Raw genomic sequence first — 27,092 nt, 5'->3', positions numbered from 1 at the left:
TATATATATATTTTTTTTTTTACCCTACTTACAACTAGTTTGTCTCTATTCCTTATTATATAATCAGTACTTAGGCAATAACTTATGATCTAGCTTGTAAACAATAGACAATGTACTATATATTATATAACATATAACTTTATTTTAATACGTGAAACCACCCGTTAAAATCAACGGGCACAACACTAGTTACAAATAAAAATAAGCTGAATAAAAAATAACCTGAAAATAATTACTAATTACAATAATTATTGAAAGTGCAGTTTAATGAAACATGAAAAAGTCAGTCAAATTTTAATTTTTGGAAAACTATTGATTGAATGGGAATATTTATAGGATTTTTGCTGTACTTTTTTCAGTCATGCTTAGCCTAAAAATTGTTTATTTTAAAAAGTGACACTATTCATACATATGTACATACTTTGAGAAACACTGAATTTTTATTTTTATTTTTTGAAATTTGGATGCGTGAGAGCGCGTCTGGGAGGTGTATCTCGTAAGCACAAAATTGTGGTGGGGTAGTTCGACAAGGACCCTAGTTTTTGCACTGCTTGACTATCATCATCACTTCAATCAGTCAGTCCGGCCACCAAGGTCCACCAGTCAAGATGGTGCGACTCTTGCTTTTGCTCTTGACCATGGTGTCCATTGCGTTCGCCGAAACCGGAGCAGATTCCCAAGTCTTCGGGGATTTGGACGAGTTCAATGACGATGACGATATGCCGACTTTCGATATCGTTCAGAATGTCAATGTTTTCGGTTCGGAAAACCGCTCAGGAGCAATGCAGGACGATTCGGATCCCCTGATGGTGTTAGCCGGTCTGCAGTCTGTCAACGTATTGAGTAAATCGGTGTTGCACAAGAAGGCTATGAGTGTCAATCCTGATGTTGGCAAGCCCACGTTTTTTAATTTGACCGAGTTGGAGAAGAAATTGGACTTTCCCGTCAACTATGGATTGTCTACGGTTCTATCTAGTGATATATTGGCGTTGAAAAGCGGGGTGGAAAATTTGGAAAATTCGCTGTGCAAGAATCAAAGTTTGCTACTCCTGCGTGGAATGCTTCTTGGGAAGAATTGGGCGTTAAAAAGTAAGTTTAGTTTGAATTAATTTTATACTACTTTTAAGGAATAGTTTAGAAAATTATTTATTACTAGTACATGTTTACATATGTATTTATAATTTCTAATATACAATTTCGAAAGAGACTTTGTAATAATAATTTTTATTACATTTATTGATCTTTAGAGCTAAACGAAATTCTTCAAAAAATTTTTAAATTGGCTTTAGCCAATTTAAAAATTCTTTCATTTAATCAATTTAGAAATCCTTCCAAAGGATTTTTAAATTGGTTTTAGCCAATTTAAAAATTCTTCAAATCCTTCAATCCTTCAAATTCAAGAAATCCTTCAAAGAATTTTTATTTTTGAAGGATTTCTAATTTGATTAAATAAAATCAATCAATTAAGTAATTTTAGTTTGAATTAATTTTATACTGCTTTTAAGGAATAGTTTAAAAAATTATTTATTACTAGTAAACGCTTACATATGTATTTATAATATCTAATATATATTTTGAAAGAGACTTTGTAATAATAATTTTTATCACATTTATTGCTCTTTAGAGCTAAACAAAATCCTTCAATCAATATAATCAATTTAGAAATCCTTCAAAGAATTTTTAAATTGACTTAAGCCAATTTAATTCTTCAAATCCTTCAATCCGTCAGGAATTTTTAGGAATTTTTAGGAATTGACTTTAGCGATTTTAAAAATGATCGATTTCTAAATTGATTAAGTGAAATCAATCGATTTATAAATCAATCAATTTAGAAATCAATCAATTTAGAAATCCTTCAACGAATTTCGTGACTATTCTGAATTAATATAAAGTCAACGGGAAGAAAAAATGTTTAAAAATCGTGCTGCATTGAAATACGAATAAAAAAACAGCTTAAAAATGAACTATGTATGTATGTAAAGATTTCTGTATCCACTAATGCGTAATTTTACAAGCGATTAATATTTTTCGGATTAATTGAAAATGGAAATGGCATATTATTGACTAGCTTAAGTCGTAATCATCTTAAACAATATAACCAAATTGCCACAACGAAGAAGCAATATTTTTAGAGGATGTTTTTGAATATACATATGTAGGTATCTATGTACATCAGTGGCGTATATTGGGTGTGTGCTAGGTGTGCGGCGCACACCCGTGAAAACCAAAGACCACATAAAGTAGTATTTTAATACAAAATAATGTGTTGTTGTATAAACAGGCATTGATGTGTATGGTGTATTTACCGCGTGCGCTAAATGTATGGTGTATGGTGTGGTGTGCAGTCTGCAGCGTGTTGTGTGATGTGTGTATGTAGTTTGTGCGCCACGACGAGAGAATACCTATGCCGTGCAGCAAATTGGTGGGTTTGGTTGGAGTGTGCAGGCGGATATTCGCTTGTATAGGTTTGTTCGCGATATTAAGACGTACGGTGTGCTACGACTTCAGAGCACCGCGCACCGCACCGCACCGCACCACTCGGCAATTGACCGAATGCGATGCGACACGTGGTCTCGTACTTTTTCGCACATTCGTATTTTTATGGTCATTCGTATCTCAGTCATACCTCTAATAACTAATAATGGCTAACAGTGTTCAAGACATTTTAACTATTCCGTTTTCAAATAGAAGTTTTGAGATAAAATTAAAAATAATTAAAGATGGGAAACCGTGTCCGTCTCTTCCAAATTTATCCAGTTTGCATAAAGAAAAAACAAAAGTTTACACTAGACATTTTTGCGTTTCAAATTATAAAAAATTCGAATGGATTACAGGCTGTGAAATTCGATCCAAACTTTTCTGCTGGCCATGTTTATTGTTCTCCAAAGATATTAATGTGTGGAACAAAGAAGGATTTGCTGATCTCAACCATTTGACAGCAGCACTGAAGAAACACGAAGGATCGCAGGCACACGTTCAATCATTTCTTTCCATACAAATGTTTGGCAAACAACGAATCGACGTATTAATTGACAGTCAACGTAAAGCCGAAATAAGTCGACATAATGAACAAGTAAATAAAAATAGAGATGTTTTAAAACGAATTATTAACGCAATAATCTATCTAGGAAAACAAGAACTGTCCCTGCGAGGTCACGACGAGTCATGTAATTCCGTAAACAAAGGCAATTACATTGAATATCTAAATGCTCTTCGAGAATATGATTCTGTTTTAGATACTCATTTAAATACTGCTACTACCTTTCGTGGTACTTCTCCAAGTATACAAAATGACATAATCGAAGCAATCGCTCATGTTATTAAAGTTCATATAAAAAATGAAGTAGAGTCAGCAAGTTTTGTTGCTATTATTCTCGATGAAACTTCAGATATAATGACAAAATCACAGCTCTCAACAGTTTTACGTTTTGTATGTAAAGGCAATGTACATGAACGGTTTATTAGTTTTACAGACGTTAGTGCTGATAAAACATCTAATGGTCTATTCCGTCACGTGGTGAACATAGTTGAAGAATTTAAAATTCAAGACAAATCGGTTGGACAGACTTATGATGGAGCAAGTGTAATGAGTGGACACGTAAATGGTTTGCAATCCAAAGTCCTCAATGCTTATCCTTTTGCTCTTTTTACACACTGTTATGCTCATGTATTGAATTTAGTATTGCAGCAAGGTCTTTCTGATATTAAAGAAAGTAAATCATTTTTTCAAACTTTAAATGGATTGTCTACATACTTTTCAAAATCTTCCAAAAGAGTATTCACCCACAAGGTGGAATTTTACATCTCGTTTAAGTAGCACAGTACAACAATACAGAAGTCAATTTACAGATTTTTTTCGACATGTTATAGAAAATTGTGAATTATGGGACACAGATACTGTTATAAAAGCACGAGGGTTTTTAGGCTTTTTAGAGGATTTTCAAACAATTAAACTTCTTCAATTTTTTTCAAAACTGTTTGGAATAACTGATGTTTTGTATAACATTCTTCAATCTAAATCTTCGGACGTTTTATATTGTTGTAAAAAAATTAATGATGTTTTGCAGCAACTGAAATACGAAAGGGATAATAATTTTGAAATGTTATGGAATAATTATTTAAATGAAAAAAATGATGATCATGATCGTAGGCCACAAAGATTAAAAAATTATTCAGAAGTAGAAGATAAAACTTCATTTCGTCAATTATATTTCAAAATAGTTGATAGCATAATCGCACAAGTCGAATGTAGATATTCTTCACTTTCCAAATTAGAATATTTTCACCTTCTTTGTAATGATAAATATGACGAATATAAAGAAAATTTTCCAAATGTTTTAATTAATAAATTAAAAGATTTTTATGGATCACTGTTTGATTATATTCGATTGAAAAACGAACTCATTGTGCTATATTCCAGCTCTGAATTTTCAGAGAAACCTGTTCATGAATTAATACAATTCATGACAAAAAATAACCTCGAATCTGGTTTTAAAGAGGTGTTTAAGCTGGGAGAATTAATATTAACGATACCAAGCAGTACAGCTTCAGCAGAACGTTCTTTTTCGGCGCTGAAAAGAATAAAAACTTGCTATAGAGGTACGCAAGGTCAAGATAGATTATGTGGCCTTAGCTTAATTTCAATAGAAAAAAAGTTATTGGTGGAATTAAAACAGAAAGACACATTCTATGCAGACGTGATTGAAAAGTTTATGTCTCAGAAACGTCGCATTGAACTTATGTATAAATAACTAATAAATTAAACATTTTTGTAATGCAAAACGAGTATTTTTTTTTAATTGCTAATTTTATACCCTATGCCCTACGGCATACACAGCACACCCGGTATTAACACCCACCGTCCGCCACTGATGTACATACATATACATATATCTTAATATATAATTTCGAAAGAGACTTTGTATGTATGTATGTATGTTTGTTTGTTTGGTTCGTATAATCCACGACGTACAATTTAATAAAAAAACAAATGAATATTCAAATAGTTTAAATACAATAAAACTATTCAAATAAATTTAAATAGAATAAAACTGTTCAAATAAATCTAATCAAATGTTTACTATTAGATTGCCCATGTTTAAGCGGTTTATATTACAAATACCGAGCGAAGCCGGGTAAAACCACTGGATATATAATTAAAAAAAATTTAAATAAATGTGTCGGTTCTGTGGTCGATCCGCACGCGGTCCTATTTTTTTATTAGCCTCTTTTCAGCTTATTTTAAATACCTTTTAAATATATTTAATTTTTAATTACCTATCTACCTACATATAAACAATACAAAACACTAATAGAAAAAATTATTTATTAATTAATTAAATTTTCAATAGATTGTCAAATACCAGAAACTTGCCTATAGGAAACATTGGAAGAAAACAGTATATTTAGAAGTTTTTTCTTTTGTTATTGTATTCGTACATTTTGTTGACAGTGTTCTAGCTTTACTCCATATGTATGTATGTTTAGTTTTAGTGCATATGTATGTTGAATTGAAACGACTATTATAATAGAGAGCGTTACCTTAACCCGACACACAGAATAGTGATATTATATACATATATGATCATTTTTCCAGTATAAACTTGGTTGTACATACATATAATTTAATTTTCTTTGATTAAAAAAGCAAATGAAAAAAAATACAGAAAAATATGAACGATAGTATTTGTATTGTTATGTGAATATGAAACTTATATCAATGAAATTGAACGCCAGTTGCTACACAAAGTCCAATGCACTTAAAAAAGTATGGAACATTGTATGCTTGGCATATAGTGAATAAAGTAAAGACATTGAAATAGCAATGGACGGGCCACGTGGCTAGAAGAATGGACGAAACGTGGACAACATAAATGCGAGAATGGTACCCGAGAGAATGCAAAAGGGTAAAAGGAAGACCGCAGGGAAGATGGGTAGACGAAATAAGGAAAATGTGTGGGATGAGATGTATGAGAGTCGCGCAAAATACAGACGAATGGAAGCGTGTTGGGGAGGCCTACATCCAGCAGTATACATAATACAGCATACATAATCTTGAGGTTGAAAATGGGCCCGGAAAAAGGGCCCACGCAAATGTTGAAACTTACATTTCGAGCCTAATAAAAAAATTTAACCAATCCTTGGGCTGTTAAAGCAGGTATTAGTTGTTTGTGTATATCGTAAGAAATTTGTTTTGTTGAAATACCCAAACTTTAGGTCCCAAAGTGCAATATCCTATAATTTTTTACACACGTGAAATAGTTAAAAAGTTATTTAATTTTAGTAAGAGCCCATATTTTTTAACAGATAGTGGGGCCCACATGCCATCGGGCATGTTCACTTGTATGGCAAGTCCGCCACTGATGATGATGATGATATTATTTTACTAATATGTAGACCTCCTTTTTTCAACTTCACCTACCTGAGCAACGTTGGGTAATTCGGCAAGAACAATTAAATATGTGTGTGTGTTTATAATTATGAAAGTCAACTTTAGATACCCATATATGTATGTATTTACAGTTCAGTTCAACGATCAGACATTGACAGTTCAACGCTCCTGCTGTTTATTATACACTAGTGTTTTTACCCGGCTTCGCTCGGTATTTGTAATATAAACCGCTTAAACATGGCTAATTTAATAGTAAACATTTTATTAAATATATTTGAATATTCATTTGTTTTTTATGAAATTGAACGTCACGGATTTACGAACCAAACAAACAAACATAAATACATACATACAAAGTCTCTTTCTAAATTATATATTAAGATATGTACATATGTATGTAGATGCCTATATCCAAAATCATCCTCTAACAATATTGCTTCTTCATGGTGGCAATTTGGTTACATTTAAGTTTAAGATGATTACGACTTTAGTTATTAAATAATATGCCATTTTCATTTTCAGTTAATTCGAAAAATATTAATCGCTTGTAAAATTTCGCATTAGTGGATACAGAAATCTTTACATGGTTCATGTTTTTTATTATTATTTCAATGCAGCACGATTTTTAAACATTTTTTCTTCCCATTGACCTTTTATTAATTCAGAATAGTCACGAAATCCTTCAAAGAATTTTTAAATTGCTTTTAGAGCTGAATTATTATTTAACATGCAAAATGCAAAATTTCTCATAAAAATGCACATTTTTTATGTAACAAACGTCGAATTGTTTTTCCTGTATCAAAAATACATTCTTTCAAATTGTTGCAAGTTTAATGTCCATAATAAAACATGTTTGAAATGTTGGAAATCAAATGTTGACCTTTGTTGTCTTTCTATGTCCGTGATATAGATATTTGCCACTTAGACTGTTATTGCAAAACAAAAATCTAAGTCCATGAACGGATATTGTCCAGATGTTTTGAATTTATTTAACTGCATAGTAGATAATATCAAATGTATTCGAGATTTTTTTTGTCAAATGCCTTTTATTTAAGTAACCAAATTTCGCACGTCAGAAAGATCTATGCATATATGCTATATTCTGCGAAAACTTGTTTGATATAATCATAAATTTTAAAGCAGCTTTTTTAATCACCTTTAATTTATTGAAAAGTTTAAAAAACGCATAACATAAATTATTATAATATGTAGTATAGAAAATATCATTGAATTTAAATCAACACTAGTGTTGTACCCGATGTTGCATCATCACATGGGTGTTGGCATATTAAGTTATTAAATAAAAAAAAATTAAAAGAAATGTGTCGGTCCTGTGTTCGGTCCGCACGCGGTCGAATTTTTTTCAAATACCTTTCAAATATACGTATTTAATTTTATATTTATTTTTAATTCTTGAAATAAAAATCCCCAAAATACACAGACACACACACAAGTATTTTCTAGATCATGAAAACGGTATCAGTGATCGATTCTGAGTTCGAATCAGTCAAAATCTCGAGTTCGAAATTTTTTACGATCACAAAACTTTATCTATTGTTACCATGTTCGTACCTATATAAAGTAAAAAATGGTAAAAAATACCTACCTACCTACATGTAAACAATATAAAACACCAATAGAAAAAAAAACAATTAAATGAATTTTAAATAGATGGCGGTAAATGCTCAGAGCCGTCTAAATACTTCTGTTACCCTAGAGGAAACAATGGTAGCAAACAGTATATATATAAGTTTTTTTCTTTAGTAATTATATTCGTATATTACATACATATATTCGTACATTTTGTTTTCAGTGGTTTAGCTGTGACGTACATATGTATGTCGAATCGAAACGATTATTATAGTACGGCGAACGTTATCTTACACAGAAACAGAATAGCGGTATTATACATATATATGATATATGTATATTATGTTTTTGACCATTGTTGTGCATTAAGAATTCCTGTAATGCCACAATGGTCCAAACTTTAAATATAAAAATAAATAAATGATTGTATTTCGGCTATTTTACCAATGACTGGTCTAATTATATGAATCAATATTGCACCCGAAAAAAATGTCATCGAGGATAGTCAACATATTATATGTTATGTACATATGTATATACATACATAGAATTGAGACTATTCAGGGTGAAGATCACGAGGCGTGTAAGCGATAATATGTAAAATAAAATTCTTATTGTGTTCGAAAATGTTCAACATCGGTTCCAAAGTACATATTTATAACATATTAAATATATACATATGTATGTGTGTGTGTATATATATATATATATATATATATATATATATATATATATATATATAATATCGCTATTATGTGTGTCTGTGTATCAGCGATAACGCTCGCCGTACTATAATAGTCGTTTTAATTCGACATACATATGTATATATGTCATATTTATAATATGTAATATGTATATATCTATCTATAATATGTAAGCTAAAACACTGGCAACAAAACGTATGAATAATAACAAAAGAAAAAGCTTCTATATATACTGTTTGCTACCAATGTTTCCTCTAGGGAAATAAATCTCTGAGCATTTATCTATTGAAAATTTATTTAATCAATTAATTTTTCTATTGGTGTTATATGTAGGTAGGTAGGTATTTACATATTAAGCAATGAAATATAAATTTTAAATTAAATATATTTAAAAGGTATTTAAAAATAAAAACAATATGACCGCGTGCGGATCGAACACAGCACCGACAAATTTATTTTAATGTTTAATGACTTAATATGCCAACACCCATGCGATGATATTTCATCGGGAACAACACTAGAATTATATAACCAAACAATAAAATAATAAATGATTGATCATATACTATATAACAATCACATTCGATACATTTTACATACTGTATTCGATACATACATATGTAAAATAATTATAATAATGCAATACACCTAAAAATGTACATATGATATGTATTTTAATGATTCAATGCAAAAATTAAATGGCGTGTTAAATGATTTTAGCGCGCAGTTGAAGCGTTTCATTAAAAATTGTATAAATCTATAATTATTCATTCATATATGCACATAAATCTTTATTTCTCTTTTCATATATTCACCCACGTCAAAATAGTATTTTTCTCGTGATATGATCAATATACAAATAAGAACAACCTTCAAATTAACAAGTTTACTTAAGATCAAAAAAAACGAGGTATGTAATGATCAAAACTATCGTAATCTTCCGTATTCGTATGTTTAGAAGCAAACAGGTGATTAAATTGGACCATTCACTCAATGTGCGAAATTTGATTGATAATAATATTAAAGTGTTAATTAATAAATTAAGCGCCGAGCTATTGTATATACATATACATATATTGCATATAAATTTAGTAAGTAGCAATAAAAAATTACACTAATTAATATTGTGTCATTATATTGTGCAACACATTACAATTAGTATTGCAAAAATGAATTTTATACCGGTTCAGTGTGAATACAAATTAACATGAACGGTTATTTCCTGAATAATTAATATATACATATATATTCCCACATTCATGAACGTTTTTGTATATACATATGTCAATATTGTTATTAAATCAACAGCTTTGCATATCACAAACATATATAACCATATATACATAACTAGATGAATAGACTAGTGGTTAGCAAACAATAATTTGAACAAAGTGGTCACACGTTCAAATCGCACTAGTTTCTGCTGTCCAGACCTTGGATTTGTGACTCCAGGTCGATCGTTTTTTATCAAAGTTTGCCAATTTATCTGATTTTTATTGAAACGGTTCCAAAATATTGGCAACCTTATCCATTTTCTCGCAAAATCACGAGTTTTCAGCAATCTAGAATTTCGCTGAATCGTATAAAATGCTGCAAATTTACAAATCTGACCATTGATGTATTTGTGAATGTTATTTGATATATATTTATGTACTTTGTATAATACTAATGGTATTTGTATCAAATGTACAATGTTTCTGGCCAGGAAAGCGCATTGGGGTTATCTATTAGGCCTTCCTGGTATAAATTAAAGATAAAATAAAATAAAATATGTACATATGTGTGTACATATGTATATATATACAAAAACATTAAAAGTGTATAATGCATGTTGCATATTCTCATGCTATTTAAATTATGCATATATACATTCGTGGTTATATACTCATTGAGCATACTAAGTGATTGCTCAAGCTTATAAGTGATAATTGATGTAATTTAAATTTGAGTATGTTTGATCTTCGACGGAATTAGAATCCTGTGACAAAAAATGTGTGATTTTTGGTGAATCATGTTTGATTACTTTGCGGTAATTGGCCGTAGTTTAGTATAATACAAACATTTAGAAATTCTTTTTTATTTGAAAGAGCTTAAAATCTCGGGTAATTCCTATTTAATATATATTAGTATGTGGTTAATGGATTTTTGCGGACCGAATTATTCTTAATATGGAAAAAAATCTTTTGTACACCGATTTTTCCGGACACGGATTATTCCGCACATTGTGCCTACCTACTGGGAGCACTAGGTTTAATCACGACGTAGAGTATATTTTGGTGAAAAATGATCCCAGCCAACTTAGGTACATTAGATGTAGCAGTTTGTTCTCTTCTCCTGTGACAAGTACCAATTTGGTAGTTTCATTGCATTTTTCAAAGGGCATCAAGTATGGGTTTGTTTAATATCAAATATGCTGATCTGGTTGAGGGTTTGATTTGTTATCTTTATCTTTTTTGTTTTTGCATCCATATTTATTCTTGTAATGTTATTTTTGCTAAGCCATAGTGATGACTTGGAGCAATCCTGTAATGTCACTATGGCAAAATTGCAAATAAAATAAAATACTCCAGACTATGTAGATATTTTCGAACAGGAAAATATCCCTCTATAAAATATTTATGATTGTATATACATACATACATACATATATAGAGCTCTATAGATCATGATGTGCTTAAACTGTACTTCGTCTTTAATCGGATTTTAGATCAGATACATCAGATTCAAAACTGTTTTTAGATTCTGAGCTAAATCAAAAATTTTAATGTCCATTAAAATTTCTGGTATACTTACATAAATATGTATATGAAACAGCATTTTGAATTTTAAATATTATTTTATTCCAAACATAAACTCTACCCCAGCATCCAGTTCCAAAGGACGACAACAGCACTTTGACTCTTTGGTGGAAAACATGGTTTTTCTTTTATGTTTTTTATTGTTTTCAACAAATTTATCTTTTATTCTTATGATTAACGTCATTCACTAAAATAATATTTAATAAACACATTCAAACAAATAAAACATGTTGTTGAAAAATCTTATTTTCCACCAAAGGTAAAAAGGACAATATTCGGATTTCGGAATTTATATCAGATTTTAATATAATATTTCTTTAAATGAAATGTTCGAATTATAACACAAATAAATAGCTTAAATGTACGTACAGCCTTTGAACCATGATTTCAAATCGCTATCTTCAACAGTACATAAAGTCGTGATCTCAAATAATATCAGATATCTACAGTACATACCTAATTTACTCGTTAAACCGGATTATTCATAGACCAACATAAATAGTACTCACAGTTTAACTATGTATATCCGTATGAAATCCTGACAAATAAAAAATACGGTTTTATGTAATCGATTGTATTTATTGCTAGTTAGAAATTACAATCGATGAAGCAGGAGAAAGTCTATTCTTCTGAAATAAGTGTACACACGAAGATACGACTAGAATGTTAAATCTTATGCAGTTACATTGTACGTTCGCTGTTTGTGACCTTATTGGACTTTCAGATTTCATAACGAGTCGAACGATTCAGCCTCTTTGCGTAAAAGCGAAACTAGTGCCAACGAAAGTGGTTTATTTCTTCGTTAGTACCCATAGTATAATTAAATACAGTTTAGATAACGAAATTGTTATTTTATACAAATACTATATGCAAGGCGACCTAATCCAAAATGAGCCTACGGATTGATTTGTCCTCTAATTCCAATTATAAACCATTCACATGCCCTCTATTGAGGTTTGAATATTTGTATAATATTGTAGTTATCGGCTGACAAAGTACCCACTATATTTAATTGTCATTTTTTTATGAATCTGATTTTTTTAGTATTATGTAAATACGGTTCGGTGATTACTAGTCAAATGTGAACCGGTCACAGGACAACCAGTCGCTCTAGATCGGTCACACGTGATCACCCGTCACACTAAAACTGGTCACGAGAAAACTGGTCACACCCTAAAATCGGTTAACCAGTTTTCTCGTGACCGATTTTAGGGTGTGACCAGTTTTCTCGTTACCAGTTTAAGGGTGTGACCAGTTTTAGTGTGACGGTTTATCACGTGTGACCGATCTAGAGCGACCGGTTGTCCTGTGACTGGTTCAAATATGACTAGTAGTCCGTTTACCGTAAATACATATATATGTATGTATATATAAATTTGTAAATCTTAATGCCAAATTGTAAAACCTAAATAATGCACGTCAAAACTGATTTATAATAAAAATCATTGACGTTTCTTTTTTTAAAAGAATTGTGATAGAGATCTAATTAGTGGCGGATTTATTTCGCTAGGGGCCCGAGGCGTTACTAATTTCTGGGGGGCCTATATTGTATATGTATGGACATATGTTTATACAAGGCCGGGTTCCAAACCTAAAATATTTTCCAAATAAAATAGCTGTTTTTTGTATTGTATCGGCATAAAATATGATAAAGCTTTTCCTTGTCAAAAATTTTAATAAAAAATATAGAATACGCAATTTGGTATTAACAAGTTAACGACCGAAGACTCGCATTTGAGTCTTAGCTAAAACAAAGTCAGCGGACCGTGGACTCACATACGAGTCTTAGCAAAACCATTTCAACGGGCTGAAGACTCGCATGTGAGTCTTCTTCCTATATGAAGTTTCCCACACAAAAAAAAAACGTGTGCGTCATCTGGAGTGTTCGGTTTCGAGTTACGGCTAGCTGAAATGACTTTTTCGTGGAATGGTTCTCAACATGTTGTCAAGAATATTGAAGTACACTTGAAGCTGCCGGCTTCAGTGCAATGTTTGATAAGAAACAAATCTGTTCTGTTACCGAATGAAGATAAAAGCCTCACCAAATGCATTTTCGGAAATGCGTACGTGCGCGCATAATTTTTACTATCGGCTGCGATATTTTGAGAAAACAATAGAAGCTAAACGCTATTTGCACGCCAAGCTTAAGGCGAGGATGCACAAACTCTTGATATAAATACAATCTGGCTAATAAGTGCAAATATAGAGTTTTTCGTAAATGTGATGCATTTATTAAAATAAGGAAAACTTTTTTTTCTTTAGAAAGTGATTCAATTTTTCGATGATTGAATTCGTATCGGATAGGTACAGAATAACAATAATAATTAACATTTGTTTTAAAAGGCTGTCCAATTAATTGGGGGCCCGAAGCGACCGTCTCCTCCGGTTGTGCGTAAATCCCCCATTAGTAGATCTATTGGCACATTTTGATACATTCTCCAAGAAAATAAAATCAAGATCATCATAAAAGAGTACATATGGTAACCCTAATTTGTCAAACATTCTTCACGTAAATTTGTGTACCCATCATAATCGAGAACGCGACAAAGCTTTTCCGCCTTAAAACAATAAAAATAATCTGTGTCGCATTTTGCCGCATTTTTTTAATAATATTTGCATTCGCAATTGACTCGTGCCGGCTTGTACGTATATATTATAATTGACCAAAAATTCATAGTCATCCATTAGAGCTGACATTTGCGCTGACTTTCAAAGTCTACGAGTCCTGACGATACCACAAAGAAATTTTCAAATTCAAATCGCAGGTGATGACGAATTGAATGAGTAACTCGCATACATATGTACAAACTTACATATACATATGTATGTATGTGCATAAATTTATCGGTCAATGTCGGAGTTAAATCGTTTTGAACGAGTATCAATAATTTATTACCTCAAACGTATCTAGTTACATTACATGCGTACTCGTAGATTCAATCGCCATTCACTTTTAATGATTCTTCTTGTACTCAATAAAATTTTAATAGATTTGTGATTTCCCATATTTCGGCATTTTCAAGGCGTATCCAAACAAGATCATGTTCAAGTAATTTCAATAAAATTAAACTTAATCGATAAATTTGATTGATATGTACATACATACAGTATCGGTCTCCGTGACGGGCCCGAATGTGAAACGCCCGAAAACGCAAATATCGGAAGGCAAAGGCATTTTATTTATATATATATATATATATATATATATATATATATATATATATATATATATATATATATATATATATATATATATATATATATATATATATATATATATATAAATATCCATAGACTTGGATATTGGTGACTCCAAGTCGATAGTTTATTATCAGATTTTGCCAATTTATCTTATTTCATTCTTAAAACGGTTCCTCAAATTGGAAAAAAATCATCCTACCCGCTATTTCACTAATATCTGAATTTGATTTACATATATCATCATTTACTGTACAAGTCTAAATCCTAAAATTATATATTTATAAAAAAATTTTACACTTTCGCATACGGTGCTAAAAAATTACACGTGCACCTATGGTGTTACATTTAGAAGTTTTGTGATTTTAAAGTCGGATAAATATGAATATTTAACCATTTTTCCTTCTATTAATGACCATAGTAATAGTCCGTATCTATATAAATGAATATATACATATATCAATATTGGTTATATACTGCTAAAGACGACCTAAAAACCAGAAAAATGAAGACGCGTGCACAACGTCTCTAGAATGACGCGCATATCATCTCCGACTGACGACGTACTCTGACCATAGATTTCTCAATGGTCTAAATCCATAGATTTCTCAATGGATTAATTCATTAATAATCGGAATTAATCGGAAATACAGCGGGTTATGTTATAAAAATGCTGCAATATTTGTAATTAATTGTGTAGGAAGGCGCATTGAGGTCTTCCTGGTATATATAACTATGTAAAATAAAAATATAATAAAATATGTATGCGGTATTTTTGGTTTCACATTATCGACCGTTCCAACTTTGTTTGGGGCTTTCGTCAACCGATCAGCCCATTCTAATATGAAATATAAAAAAAAAACTAGTCATAATGTATGGGGTATGCTAATTTTGGACAATAAACTTGAGAATTGACGTTTTGACCACAATTTATTGCTTCGATAAAAGCGAATCCGATCAGATTTTCAACGCATACGCAATCATTGAAAAATAAATCGCAATAATGCGGTTGTTATTGTGATGCATTCTGACGATAGAAAAGTCATTTCTGACACTTTGAAGATGAAAAAATCATAAAGACATATAACATGTTTATAATGTTGAGATAATATCTTATAATTGAATAATTTACGACCTTCAAGCAACGGTAATAACGTAACAGTTTATCTTAACTGAGTTATAATGCAGCTTTGTTCCTGGTTTGATACACTACATATGAGAGCATATTTGTAACTTTTCAAATGAATGTCTCATATGCAAAAGTTAGAAGTTTTAACTAAAATTACGAATCTTATATTGTAAGGTGAACTTCCAACTGAAAGAAAATTAGCTTGAAGGAATTATTAAAACTTATCGTTTTAATATTTAGTCCGCTTGATTTATTACGCTACCATGAACTATTAAGAGGGCTGTACACCCGAAACCTTAATTTTGTTGCCGTTCCTTTCTTCGATATATACATATATTGAGTGAATTTATAGATTGAGTGAATGCGACAATATATATCAATATATATATATATATATATATATATATATATATATTGAGTGAATGCGACAGTTTCGCTTCGACCAGATAATGCGTATTTTAAATCGACAAAATCGAGGTTTCGTATTCCACAGTTTTCTCCTCCAAAACTGGACCAATTTTAAAAAAAATTTCATCATCGGTATGAGAAAGATATTTTCTATGCACCTATGTGCGTATTTTTTTTTAAATCGACACTTAAATAAGCACGCTGGACTCTTTTCGTGGGTGTAAAAAAGAGGCGATTTTATAGATGTTTGGCGGCTCCTAGCTCCTATAAAAAATAACTAATCAAAAAAATAAAACGATAGATGCATGCCAATGGTGGATATCCATAGCATATTAAAAAATAATTTCTCTAGTGCCATAATTGAGGAAGGGAGAAGTGTAATACGTTTGTATGGACAAGGCGCTGGTGTCCAGCCCTCTTAAGTATGAACTTGTTATAGTTAGAGTTAGCGTGTTTACGCTCTAAGTATGCATTTATGTAGATAACTCAAACAAATGTAGTTAAGTCAATTAATCCGACACATGCTTCGAGGGAATTTAAACCTTGAGTAGGTACTTATCGTAAGCGGAAGTATTCCTAATATTATGTAAATAGCTTTGAATATGTTGCCTAATAGATATGGAAAAAAATGTTTATAGCAAGTACAGGAATTAAATTGCAATAAGAATGTTGTAAAATAAAAAAATAAAATATTATTCATATATGTATGTATGTAGATTGCCTATGTTAACGTTCACCAAATTATACATATATGTACTTGTTGATGAAATACGATGTTTCATTTAAAAAAAAAAAATTATGTTTGACCTTCATTCCGACGTCAACGGTCTTCCAATACTGAGTCGTGATCAAGATTATTTCTACCTACCATCAACCCTAAATGCTCGCAATAATAAGTATAAGAAAAAAAACTGAATATTTGAAATCCGCATTCGATTAAAAAGTGCATGAATTAAAACGAGATTGAAAAACAGTGAGGTTCTGCAAATTCAGGGCACTCTTTGCTGAATTCAGAAATACTTACTTAAAACGAAGGTCAATAATTGAATGATTATGTACTGAATATTAGGTAATAGTATGCAAAGTAATCGACCATTTTTCAATAAGCCAAGATTATTTTGCAATACTAATTAACATATATTTTAACAGTTATTAAAATGTGAATATTATACAGTTTTTCAAGTCAATACAATTCATACGTGTAATATTAATTTAAATAAAATTCAAAATGTCAAATGTGTTGCAAATCTGTTTGTATTTGCGAAAGGGAAATATTGCAATAGGTACATCATTATGGTTAATTATGCATTGTCCTATTTAGTCATATTTTAGTTTTCATTCTTTTCTTTTTCATCTGTTTGTCTATTTGTACTAGATATATTATGTATTTTGTAAAAATCTATAATTGGGCTCAGATGTTATTTTGTTATATATTTTTTTATGAATTTCTACATTTGAGGACTGTTGATTTTTCAATATATAAATAAATAAATAAATTACCTATATACATACATTATATTAAAATCTTCATCTTCATTATCGAAAACATTTATATATGTACATCATTATTTATAGATTTGAAATATTTATAAAAGAAAACAAAATATTGTTTTGTTACCAAAAGTAACATGATATTCAATATAAAGATAACTTCTTTTCAATTTAAATATTCTATTATGTATATTTCATCAATTATATTCGTAGACTTTAACCTGTTAACTATTAACTATTCGATTATCGTACAGATATGTATGTATATAATATCATTATTTTATGTGTCTGTGTGTCTGTGTAAGATAATGCTTCGATTCACTTTTAAAACACTGTCTACAAAACGTACGAATATAATACGAACATAATAAGAGATCAACAAAAAACTTCTATATATACTGTTTGCTCTAGGCAAACAGTATATATAGAATTTTTTCCTCTAGGCAAATTAGTCTCTGAGCATTTAGCACCATCTATTGAAAATTTATTTAATTAATTCATTTATTAATTTTTCTATTGCTGTTTTATATTGTTTATATGTATGTTGGTAGGGAGTGTTTATCATTTTGACTTTATCTATGTACTTAGTAACAATAGATGAAGTTTTGTGATCATGCGAAAATTCGAACTCGAGATTTTGACTGATTCGAACTCAGAATCGATTACTGATCACTAGAGGTAGGATAGTCACAGTGATATCCATTGTTCCATTGTTGTAAATCTTTTGTAAAAAAGGTTCGGCAAACCTTTAACAATGCATTTACAACCTTTGAACAATACGCGGCACCTTCTGGGTCCGGTGACTACTGATCACGTTTTCATGATCAACAAAAAATGTGTCTGTGTGTCTGTGTATTTTGGGAATTTTTTGAACACCGTTAGTCCTATCGAACCGAAATTTTTATCGACACGACGTTAATTTTTTTCAAATTTTTAAGTTGACCGGAAATGGTACCTGCCCTTATAGGTGTCCTCTTTTTTTTAAGTTTTTGAATTCGATTATCTCCCAAACCGCTAACTTAATCGGATTAAATTTTTTTTACATGTAATAGAAATAATAATTTTTATAACTTTATATTTTTTAAATATTTTTATCTGAACCGGAAGTAGTACTTTTACTGTAGAGAATCGAGGTTTTTTATGTTTTTCTCAGAAACCTTTTAGTTTATTGAACTGAAATTTCATATCTAGAAGTTTAAGCATAATACCTAGTTATGTATAAAATTTAGTAAGCATTCCTCAACCGAAGGTAGCAGTTTACTCTTATTCGATTTTTTTTCCACTAGTTTTTTCGACCCCTTATACTCGTGTGATCTTCACAAAAAAAATCACAAAATTTAATAAACCGGAAGTGGGATTTTCTCCTCTTAGAAATTTCAAAAATGTTGTCGCCTGGATCCTGTCCACGCCCCTGGACGTATTAAGCTGAAAATTTATAGTTGTATTCTTTATGTACTAACTTAGAGCTGCTTACGTTTTGGTCAGAATTCGTAAACCGAAAGTAGAACTTTTGTCTTGTGCATGTCTCCATACATTTGCGCTCAATTTGTATCGCTATCATACATAGTTGTTAGTTCAATATCGAATTTTGTTTTGTAACCTTCTTATATTCCTCAAATACATAGATAAAGTCATGGGTTGGTCACACCCGAATTTTTTTTTTATATTAAACAACTAGCTGAACCCGGCATGCGTTGCAATGCCACAATAACGCATGCAATTCCCGTTCCCGTTCTCGTTCCTGTTCCCGTTCTCGTTCCCGTTCTCGTTCCGTTTTCATTTTTTTCGTTTTTAATATTAAATTAAATATATATTTAAAAGGTATTAGATCGAACACAGAACCGACACCTTTGTTATAATTTTGTAATAGCTTAATATGCCATAAACCATACGATGATATTCCATCGGGCACAACACTAGTATAACTTTAAAATCATAATACGTATAAATTGCACGTATCATTTATATGGAATATTTTTTTATCTATCGAATTGTTCATCAATCAAAATCCAAATATAATACATGATATAAATAATACGTCCATCTGAGTGTGCTTTTTATCGCATGCATACTCCATACTCTTTGAATTGAATGAATGAATGAAGACCTGTCTCATTTATAAATGTCTTTGTTCAAAATAAGATGAATATGTTTCAATCAACTATGTAAATTTATTTTTTACATATATACCAGGAAATCCTTACAGGTAAATCCCAATGCGCCTTCCTGGCCAATTACAAATTACAATTACAATTACAAATGCAGCATTTTTATTACAAGTCGTTGAATTACGAGTCACTGAAAAACTCGTAAATTAACGAGACATCTATGAATTGTACATAAATTTTATTGTACATCAATCATACTTCAAATAGTGGTGACATAGTAGGTAGGAAGGATTTTTAGCCAAATTTTTTTCCGGGAACCGTTTCAATAATGAAATCAGAGAAAATTGGCAAACTCTGATATGAAACGATCAACCTGGAGTCACAAAGCCAGGTCTGACCAACAGCATACTCTGAAAAATTCATTTTCATTCGAGGCCCGGACCCAGGGATCGAACCCGGCGCCTCTCGACGCTAAGCAGAAGCTTAACGACCGGGATATGCTGCTGGCATATAAATCTGTATGTAAAAAAAACTATTTACCAATAATGAATTCATTATATAACTTTAAATATGTTTTTAGTGTACGATGCTTCGGCTAAGTCTCCCAATGGCCTTTTGTGGGGAGCTACTTTTCAGCTTGGAAACTTCGACGAATGTCTCAGCATTCAAGGACATGAAACCGAGGAAAATTCGCTTGTTGCACAATATTGTCTAGCGAACGTTCAGTTCAAGAAACAATCAACAAAACTCTCCAATAGCAACGTAAGTGTTTAAGCAACGTAAAAACGACTTCTACGGTAGGCATACCTCGACCGTAATTACCAGCTCGGAATAACGAATAAATTACCCATACACTCACATTCATCTAATAATATTGACTTTGTTCGTTTTATTGAAGTTTTACAAGTTTTTTCCGCCTAACTGTAATGATACTTCAATATTATAATTCTCATCATTTTATTTTAATCCTACTGTTTACTCTTGATGAATAGTATTGAATTATTTGCTATTTTTAGCACTTTTTACTTTATCTATGTATTTACATAGTAACAATAATGAAGTTATGTGATCATACGAAAATTCGAACTCGAGATTTTGACTGATTCAAACTCGATCCTGATCACGTTTTCATGATCTAGAAAAAAATGTGTGTGTGTGTCTGCGTATTTTGGGGATTTTTTTCGACCCCTTACATTTTTGCTCTTCACGAAAAAATTCAAGTATAATTCTTGTATCAATGTGATAAAAATATAAAAAAATCACAAAATTTTAAAAAGTGGGATTTTTCGCTATTAGAGAAGTTAAAAATGTTGTGACCACGATTCTTTCCACACCCCTGAAAGTATCAAGCTGAAAATTTATATTTGTATTCTTTATGTACTTAGAACTTATAAGGTTTCGATCAGAATTCGTAAACCGGAAATAGTATTTTTTCTTTAAACAATATTTCATTATTTTATTTTGACCTTATAAACTATTTTTATTTTCTTGATATTTAATGTGTATAATAATTATATTGATTTTAAGTATTAAAAAAAAATCGAACTAAATCCGACAACCGGAAGTAGAACTTTTGTCTTGTGTAATTTTCCCTACATTTGCGCTCAATTTCCTACAAAACGCTCTCATAACCGGTATGTGTGAACGTGTATGTATGTTTAATTATCGATTTTTTTTTATTTTCAGAGACTGGGGCCTAGAGATGACATACATTGGGGCATTTGTGTACCTTCGGCGTGCTCTTCGAACGAAGTTCGGCATTTTATTTCAAATCTTTTAATAAGTGCTGGAAATTCTGGCAAAGTCACAATACCACCAGAGAACTGCTACAAAAAGCAACCTATAGAAATAAATACTTTAGATATAGTTTATGGGTGAGAAATCTGTTTCAAATACACAGTTGAACTTGTAATTTGTATTAATCTATCTGGTACTTTCAGATCGTTTCTTATTGGATTTATAATATTGCTGTTCAGTTGTACTTGCTTTCATTTATATTTTAACTTAAAAAATAAGGCTGGCGATAAAAAATCTAAGACGATTGTCGAATCAGTCATAGTGTCATTTTCCATCGTTGAAAATCTGAAGAAAATATTCAGTGTAAAGCAGCAAAACGATATTGGATTGAATTCTATTGCCGGAATTCGAACATTAGCAATGTTCTTTATACTGGCTGGTCACGCTCTAATATTTATTGTAGGTGGTCCAGTAATGAATTCAAAGCTGTATGATGATGTAAAGAAATTTGAGAAACTTGATATAACTAATTTATTATTTTTTTGATATCGTTTTACATATACATATTTTTTTCAGATGATAATTAGACCGGAAAATTCTGTAATGCTAAACAGTCCCCTATTGGTTGATACGTTTCTATTCATTAGTGCATTTCTATTTTGTCGCTTATTACTTGCGGAATTTGATAAACGTAAAGGACGCGTGAACGTTCTGCCAATATATGTATTTAGATACATAAGGTAAGCAATGAAATACATACATCATCATCATCTATAGCCACTCACCATCCACTACTGGATGAACGCCTATCCAACATGCTTCCACTCGTCTCTTTCCTGTGGTCTTACCCATCTTCCCTGTGGTCTTCTTTTTACCCTTTTGCATTCTCTCGGGTACTATTCTAGTACTTATTTACTTCTTCTAGCCACATGGCCTGCCCATTGCCATTTCAATCCCTTCACTGTACCCACTTTATCCACTACTCTTGTCATAATCCTCACCCACGTATTCCATTTCCTATATTTCCTCATTATACCAAGCATGCGGCGTTCCATACTTCTTTGAGTGCATGGGACTTTATGTAGCATCTTGGCGTTTAATGTCCAAATTTCGCATTCATACGTCATCACTGGGAAAACGCATTGATCGAAAATCTTTTTCTTCAGACAGAGTGGCATTTTTTATTTAACACATTCAGCCCGGCGCATGGTTTCATACATTTACCCATGTGGCGGCACTGTCACGCGTATCGGCACCCAATTACGCGTGACGGCATTAAATCACTTTATATGATGAGTTGTCTCTAAATCTTTAGAATTTTATAGGAATTTTAGTGTTGAGGTGCTCAATGAAGTGGAGCCGTAAAATTATAGTCTGCTATAGCACTATCCGCGTGGCCACCGGTGCTACACGCCGGGTTGAACGTGTTAAAAACAACATTCAGTCGTCCAAATGCACTCCATCCTAGTTTCAAACGTCTCTTTATTTATTTTTCTTTACTACATGTCAATTATTTGACCTAAATATAAATAACTATTTACTAATTCTATTGCAATAACTATTGAACATTAGTTTGGTCTTATCTAAGTTAATTTTTAATCCTACTTTCCCTGTCCAGCTGTGTTAGTCTGTTAAGTAGATCAGCTGGATCGCGAGCTACTAAAACTATAGTCAGCATAGTTGCCTTCCAATAAAATTCATATTACAAATAAATACAGATATGTAGTTCTATTTACGAAATGTGACTTCTGAAATTGAAAAGTAAACATATTGCATGTACTACATTAATTTGCTTTAATTAAAATTTTATTTAATTCTGTAGAGTCACATCATCATATGTCATTGTAATATTATTATATATGACCTGGTTGGATAAAATTGACGGAGGGCCCTTGTGGAATATGAAAGTTGGAGTTGAAAAACAACGTTGTTTAGAATCTTGGTGGACTAATATACTTTATATCAACAATTATGTCAACACAAACACTTTGGTAATGAAATTTGTCTGTACATAGTTGCTTTGCATGATATATATGTATGCTTTTTATTCTTTAATTTAAATTTTATTACTTTTAGTGTATGTTTCAATCGTGGTACGTTGCAGTCGATACTCAACTATTTTTCTTGGCACCAATAGTTATTTATCCTCTGTGGAAGTGGCGTCGATTTGGAGAAATCCTATTGGTTTTTTTGACCGTAGCCACGACGATTATTCCATTTGTAATAACCTACCAAGATAAACTGGACCCCACTTTAATGCCATTCTCTAAGTGAGTTAAATTTGATTTAAAAAAATGGGGCTTTCAAATATGATCAAAATATAATCTAAAGTTTTAAATTACAGAGAAGTATTTGATATATCAACAAACAAGTACTTTGAAGCAGTTTATATGAAAACGCATATGAAAGCCTGTGTCTATTGTGTTGGACTTGCATTTGGGTACATATTGTATAGAATTCAAACAACAGGGTATGTTTTTTTTTCATTTTTAGGAATGTTAACATGTCATTTATAAACATTTCATGAATAATTTTTTGTTTTGTGTAATTTTAGTTACAAACTATCCAAGAAGGTATTGATATTCGGTTGGATTACAAGTATAGTATGTTCGACGAGTGCACTGTTTGGAGTATCGGTATTTTATCAGGTCGATTATGAATACAATCCAATGGAAGCTGCAATTTACAATTCGCTACATCACATCGCTTGGGCAATAGGCAACGGGTGGCTATTAATTGTCTGTGCAACAAAAAATGCTGGTTTGTAATTTCAAAACTGTTAGCATTTATGTTTTAAACTGTAATTCTGTAATTCAAACTCTCTAAATATCAATTTTAGGATTCATTGACAGCTTCTTTTCATGGAAACCGTTTATACCGATTAGTCGATTAACTTATTGCGCTTATTTGATAAATGGTGTGATTGAACTTTATTTACAAGGAACATTGAGAAATTCAATTCATATTAGCATATATTCTTTGGTAAGAAATTTTTTATGTATACTTGTTTATTTACATATTTATTTCACATGAAATAAAATATACTAAATGTAAACAAAAACATTTCAGACGGTTTTAGCATTTTCACATATTTGCCAGACATTTATTGGAGCCGTTATATTGTGTGTAATGTTTGAATCACCATTACACGGAATAGAAAAGATTTTACTGAAAACTATAGGTATGTATAAAACAAAATGTATAAAATACATTTTTCATTAAATTAATGATTTTGCAGAACTATTTATAGTAATTAATGTTTTTAAATTTATAGGTAGGAATAAGCATGTCACAAGTACAAAGGAAATTCCTAATACAAGATACAATAAAAACGAAGAGAAATATTGAGCCCAGGTGTTTCTTTTTTGTTTATTTTACTTGTGTCTATATTTAATTCACATGTAATGGTGTACCTGATTTAATTGTACGTAATGAGCTGTGATCATACTTATTAGTTTAAGTAGAATAATTACTATTTTTAATAAAAAAATTGTGATATTATTGTTTAAAATTAATTATTTAATACACAATCCTTCGTCCTAATCTCTGTTATGTAAATTTAAACTGACTATTTTACTTACCATTTTTATCGTTAAAAACTAATTTCCAAGTCAGAGAAAAATTACATATCAATTTTATGTATTTAATGATCTGCATAACTGTCTGCACTCGCAAGTGGAAAGATATATGCATAAAAAAAAGTTTTTTAAAAACAAGTTTAAAAATGAAAAAAGTTTATATTATACAATGTTTTCTATAAATAGTTTCTGGTGCTTCTGTTATGTAAATCAAGAACTTTATAAAATTGATCTAGAATATTTTGGTAATTTAATTTTTTTAGAAAAATCTATAATAAATAACAAATCCGCACTTGATGGGATCGCGATAAATATATGTAAGTAGTATCTGTTTTTAAAACAAAAACAACATTTTTCTTATAAATTTTCAATATAAATCTTAGAGGAAGTCTGTATAAATAATTTTATGTTTATTCATTATTCGTCTATAACAGTAATTCTCACAGTGTGCGTTGAAGCATCACAAATTTGGGCAAATTTAGGGGGCGTTGGAATAAATCGGGAGGGGGGTGGACACATAAATAAAGAAGAAAAACTAGGAAAATGATGAAAAACCATTCGTTCTTGTTTCATATATGATTATATAGTATGTAGGTTATTACATTATTATATATGATTCAAGCAATTATGGGGGCGAAAATAATTAAATTAAGATTTGGTTCAAAGCACACTGTCGGGAAGGAAGTAAAGTGAAGCCACCAACATGGTCGAATCAGTACCAATTCACAGGGTGGTGACCCAAACTCGAGCATGTCATAGATCCCCTACACAATCATCAAAATTATAACTAATTGAATGGAATATTATTTGGACAGCTTTGTATTGAAAATGATGACTAATTCAATCGTTTGAGAAGTTCGTTGACTATTAAAAGGTATATGTTCATTTTTTTGTATTCCAAACATTTCACCTTATTATTCAAAATTGAAGTCCTTTGTAGTTACATATATTTATATTATACATATATTAAAGTAATATACCTATTAAGGTCTGTTCATACTTGGCTTCACCACTGCACGACTCCATTTCAAATATGTCATTTTATTACATTTCTATTCATATCTACCTACACGTCGCGGTCACGTCACGTTTACAGCAATTTGGCCGAGTGCAAGGCAAAATCGGCTTACTTATACATTAGAGGCCATGACGATACCGCGCAATATTGCTTACGTCGTATTGTCGAGTACTTGCAATATGAATGCATACACGTGCATTCGTAGCTACGCGTCAGAATACAAGTCAGCAAAAATGTTTCGACGTTTATCGAACGAAAAATTATGTATAATCGTGCTGTTGTTGGAAGAAGAAGCTCAAGAAGGCAATAAAAAAGCACGGAGGCGTTTTGATGTGCATTCCATGTTAAAAAATAGAAAAACCGAAGGAGAGTTTTGGACACTGTATAAGGAGCTTGTGGATGATGGACAAATTTTTTTTAAATATTTCCGTATGAACCGATACCAATTTGAAACAATACTGGATAAAATAAAAACACAAATCACCAAAAAATCTACAAAATTTAAGGAAGCATTGTCAAAAAGTCATTGTCAGCGCCAAAACCATGTCGAAATATTGAACAGCTGTCAACTGTCACTATCGATAATTGGTCCAAAACAGCAAAGCGTCAGACTCATGGCACGTAATTCGCGTGTATATCTCCACGATGGCCAAAAAGACGAATACGATACGTTGACGGATGTTGCTGTAAGGTATGAACAGGAAATGTCGGGTACTGCTGTAAGCCTGCCGTGGCGTAAACGTGACGGTTGGTATGAATATACCCATATAAAATGTACCAAAGAATACTTTTCGTACGGCCGGATACCTGCTGAAGTCGGTTCGTGCCGACTAGGTATGAACAGACCTTAATACAGAAAACCTCTATACCGCCGCTATGGCAGCATTCGAGTTCGAGAGTAAAAGGGCGAAACAAAAAACAGCTGGCAACACTGATGTACTG

The 27,092-nt window shown here is 31.3% G+C and overlaps 1 protein-coding gene across 1 annotated transcript; it reads left to right on the top strand.

Annotated features, from left to right (window-relative positions):
• The first annotated feature begins 646 nt into the window (after positions 1–646).
• LOC143916479 (nose resistant to fluoxetine protein 6-like) lies at positions 647–24,909 on the top strand. Its single transcript, XM_077437607.1, has 12 exons — positions 647–1,089; positions 20,398–20,579; positions 21,504–21,691; positions 21,758–22,052; positions 22,131–22,294; positions 23,377–23,545; positions 23,631–23,824; positions 23,899–24,024; positions 24,109–24,314; positions 24,394–24,552; positions 24,634–24,735; positions 24,829–24,909. Exons 1-12 carry the CDS (start codon positions 720–722, stop codon positions 24,900–24,902), a joined length of 2,229 nt encoding a protein of 742 aa, XP_077293733.1. The 5' UTR covers positions 647–719; the 3' UTR covers positions 24,903–24,909.
• Positions 24,910–27,092: the final 2,183 nt, after the last annotated feature.

This window comes from Arctopsyche grandis, chromosome 9 (genome assembly GCF_051622035.1).
Source record: "Arctopsyche grandis isolate Sample6627 chromosome 9, ASM5162203v2, whole genome shotgun sequence".
Lineage (NCBI taxonomy): Eukaryota > Metazoa > Arthropoda > Insecta > Trichoptera > Hydropsychidae > Arctopsyche > Arctopsyche grandis.
This window is presented reverse-complemented; position numbering and strand designations above follow the sequence as displayed.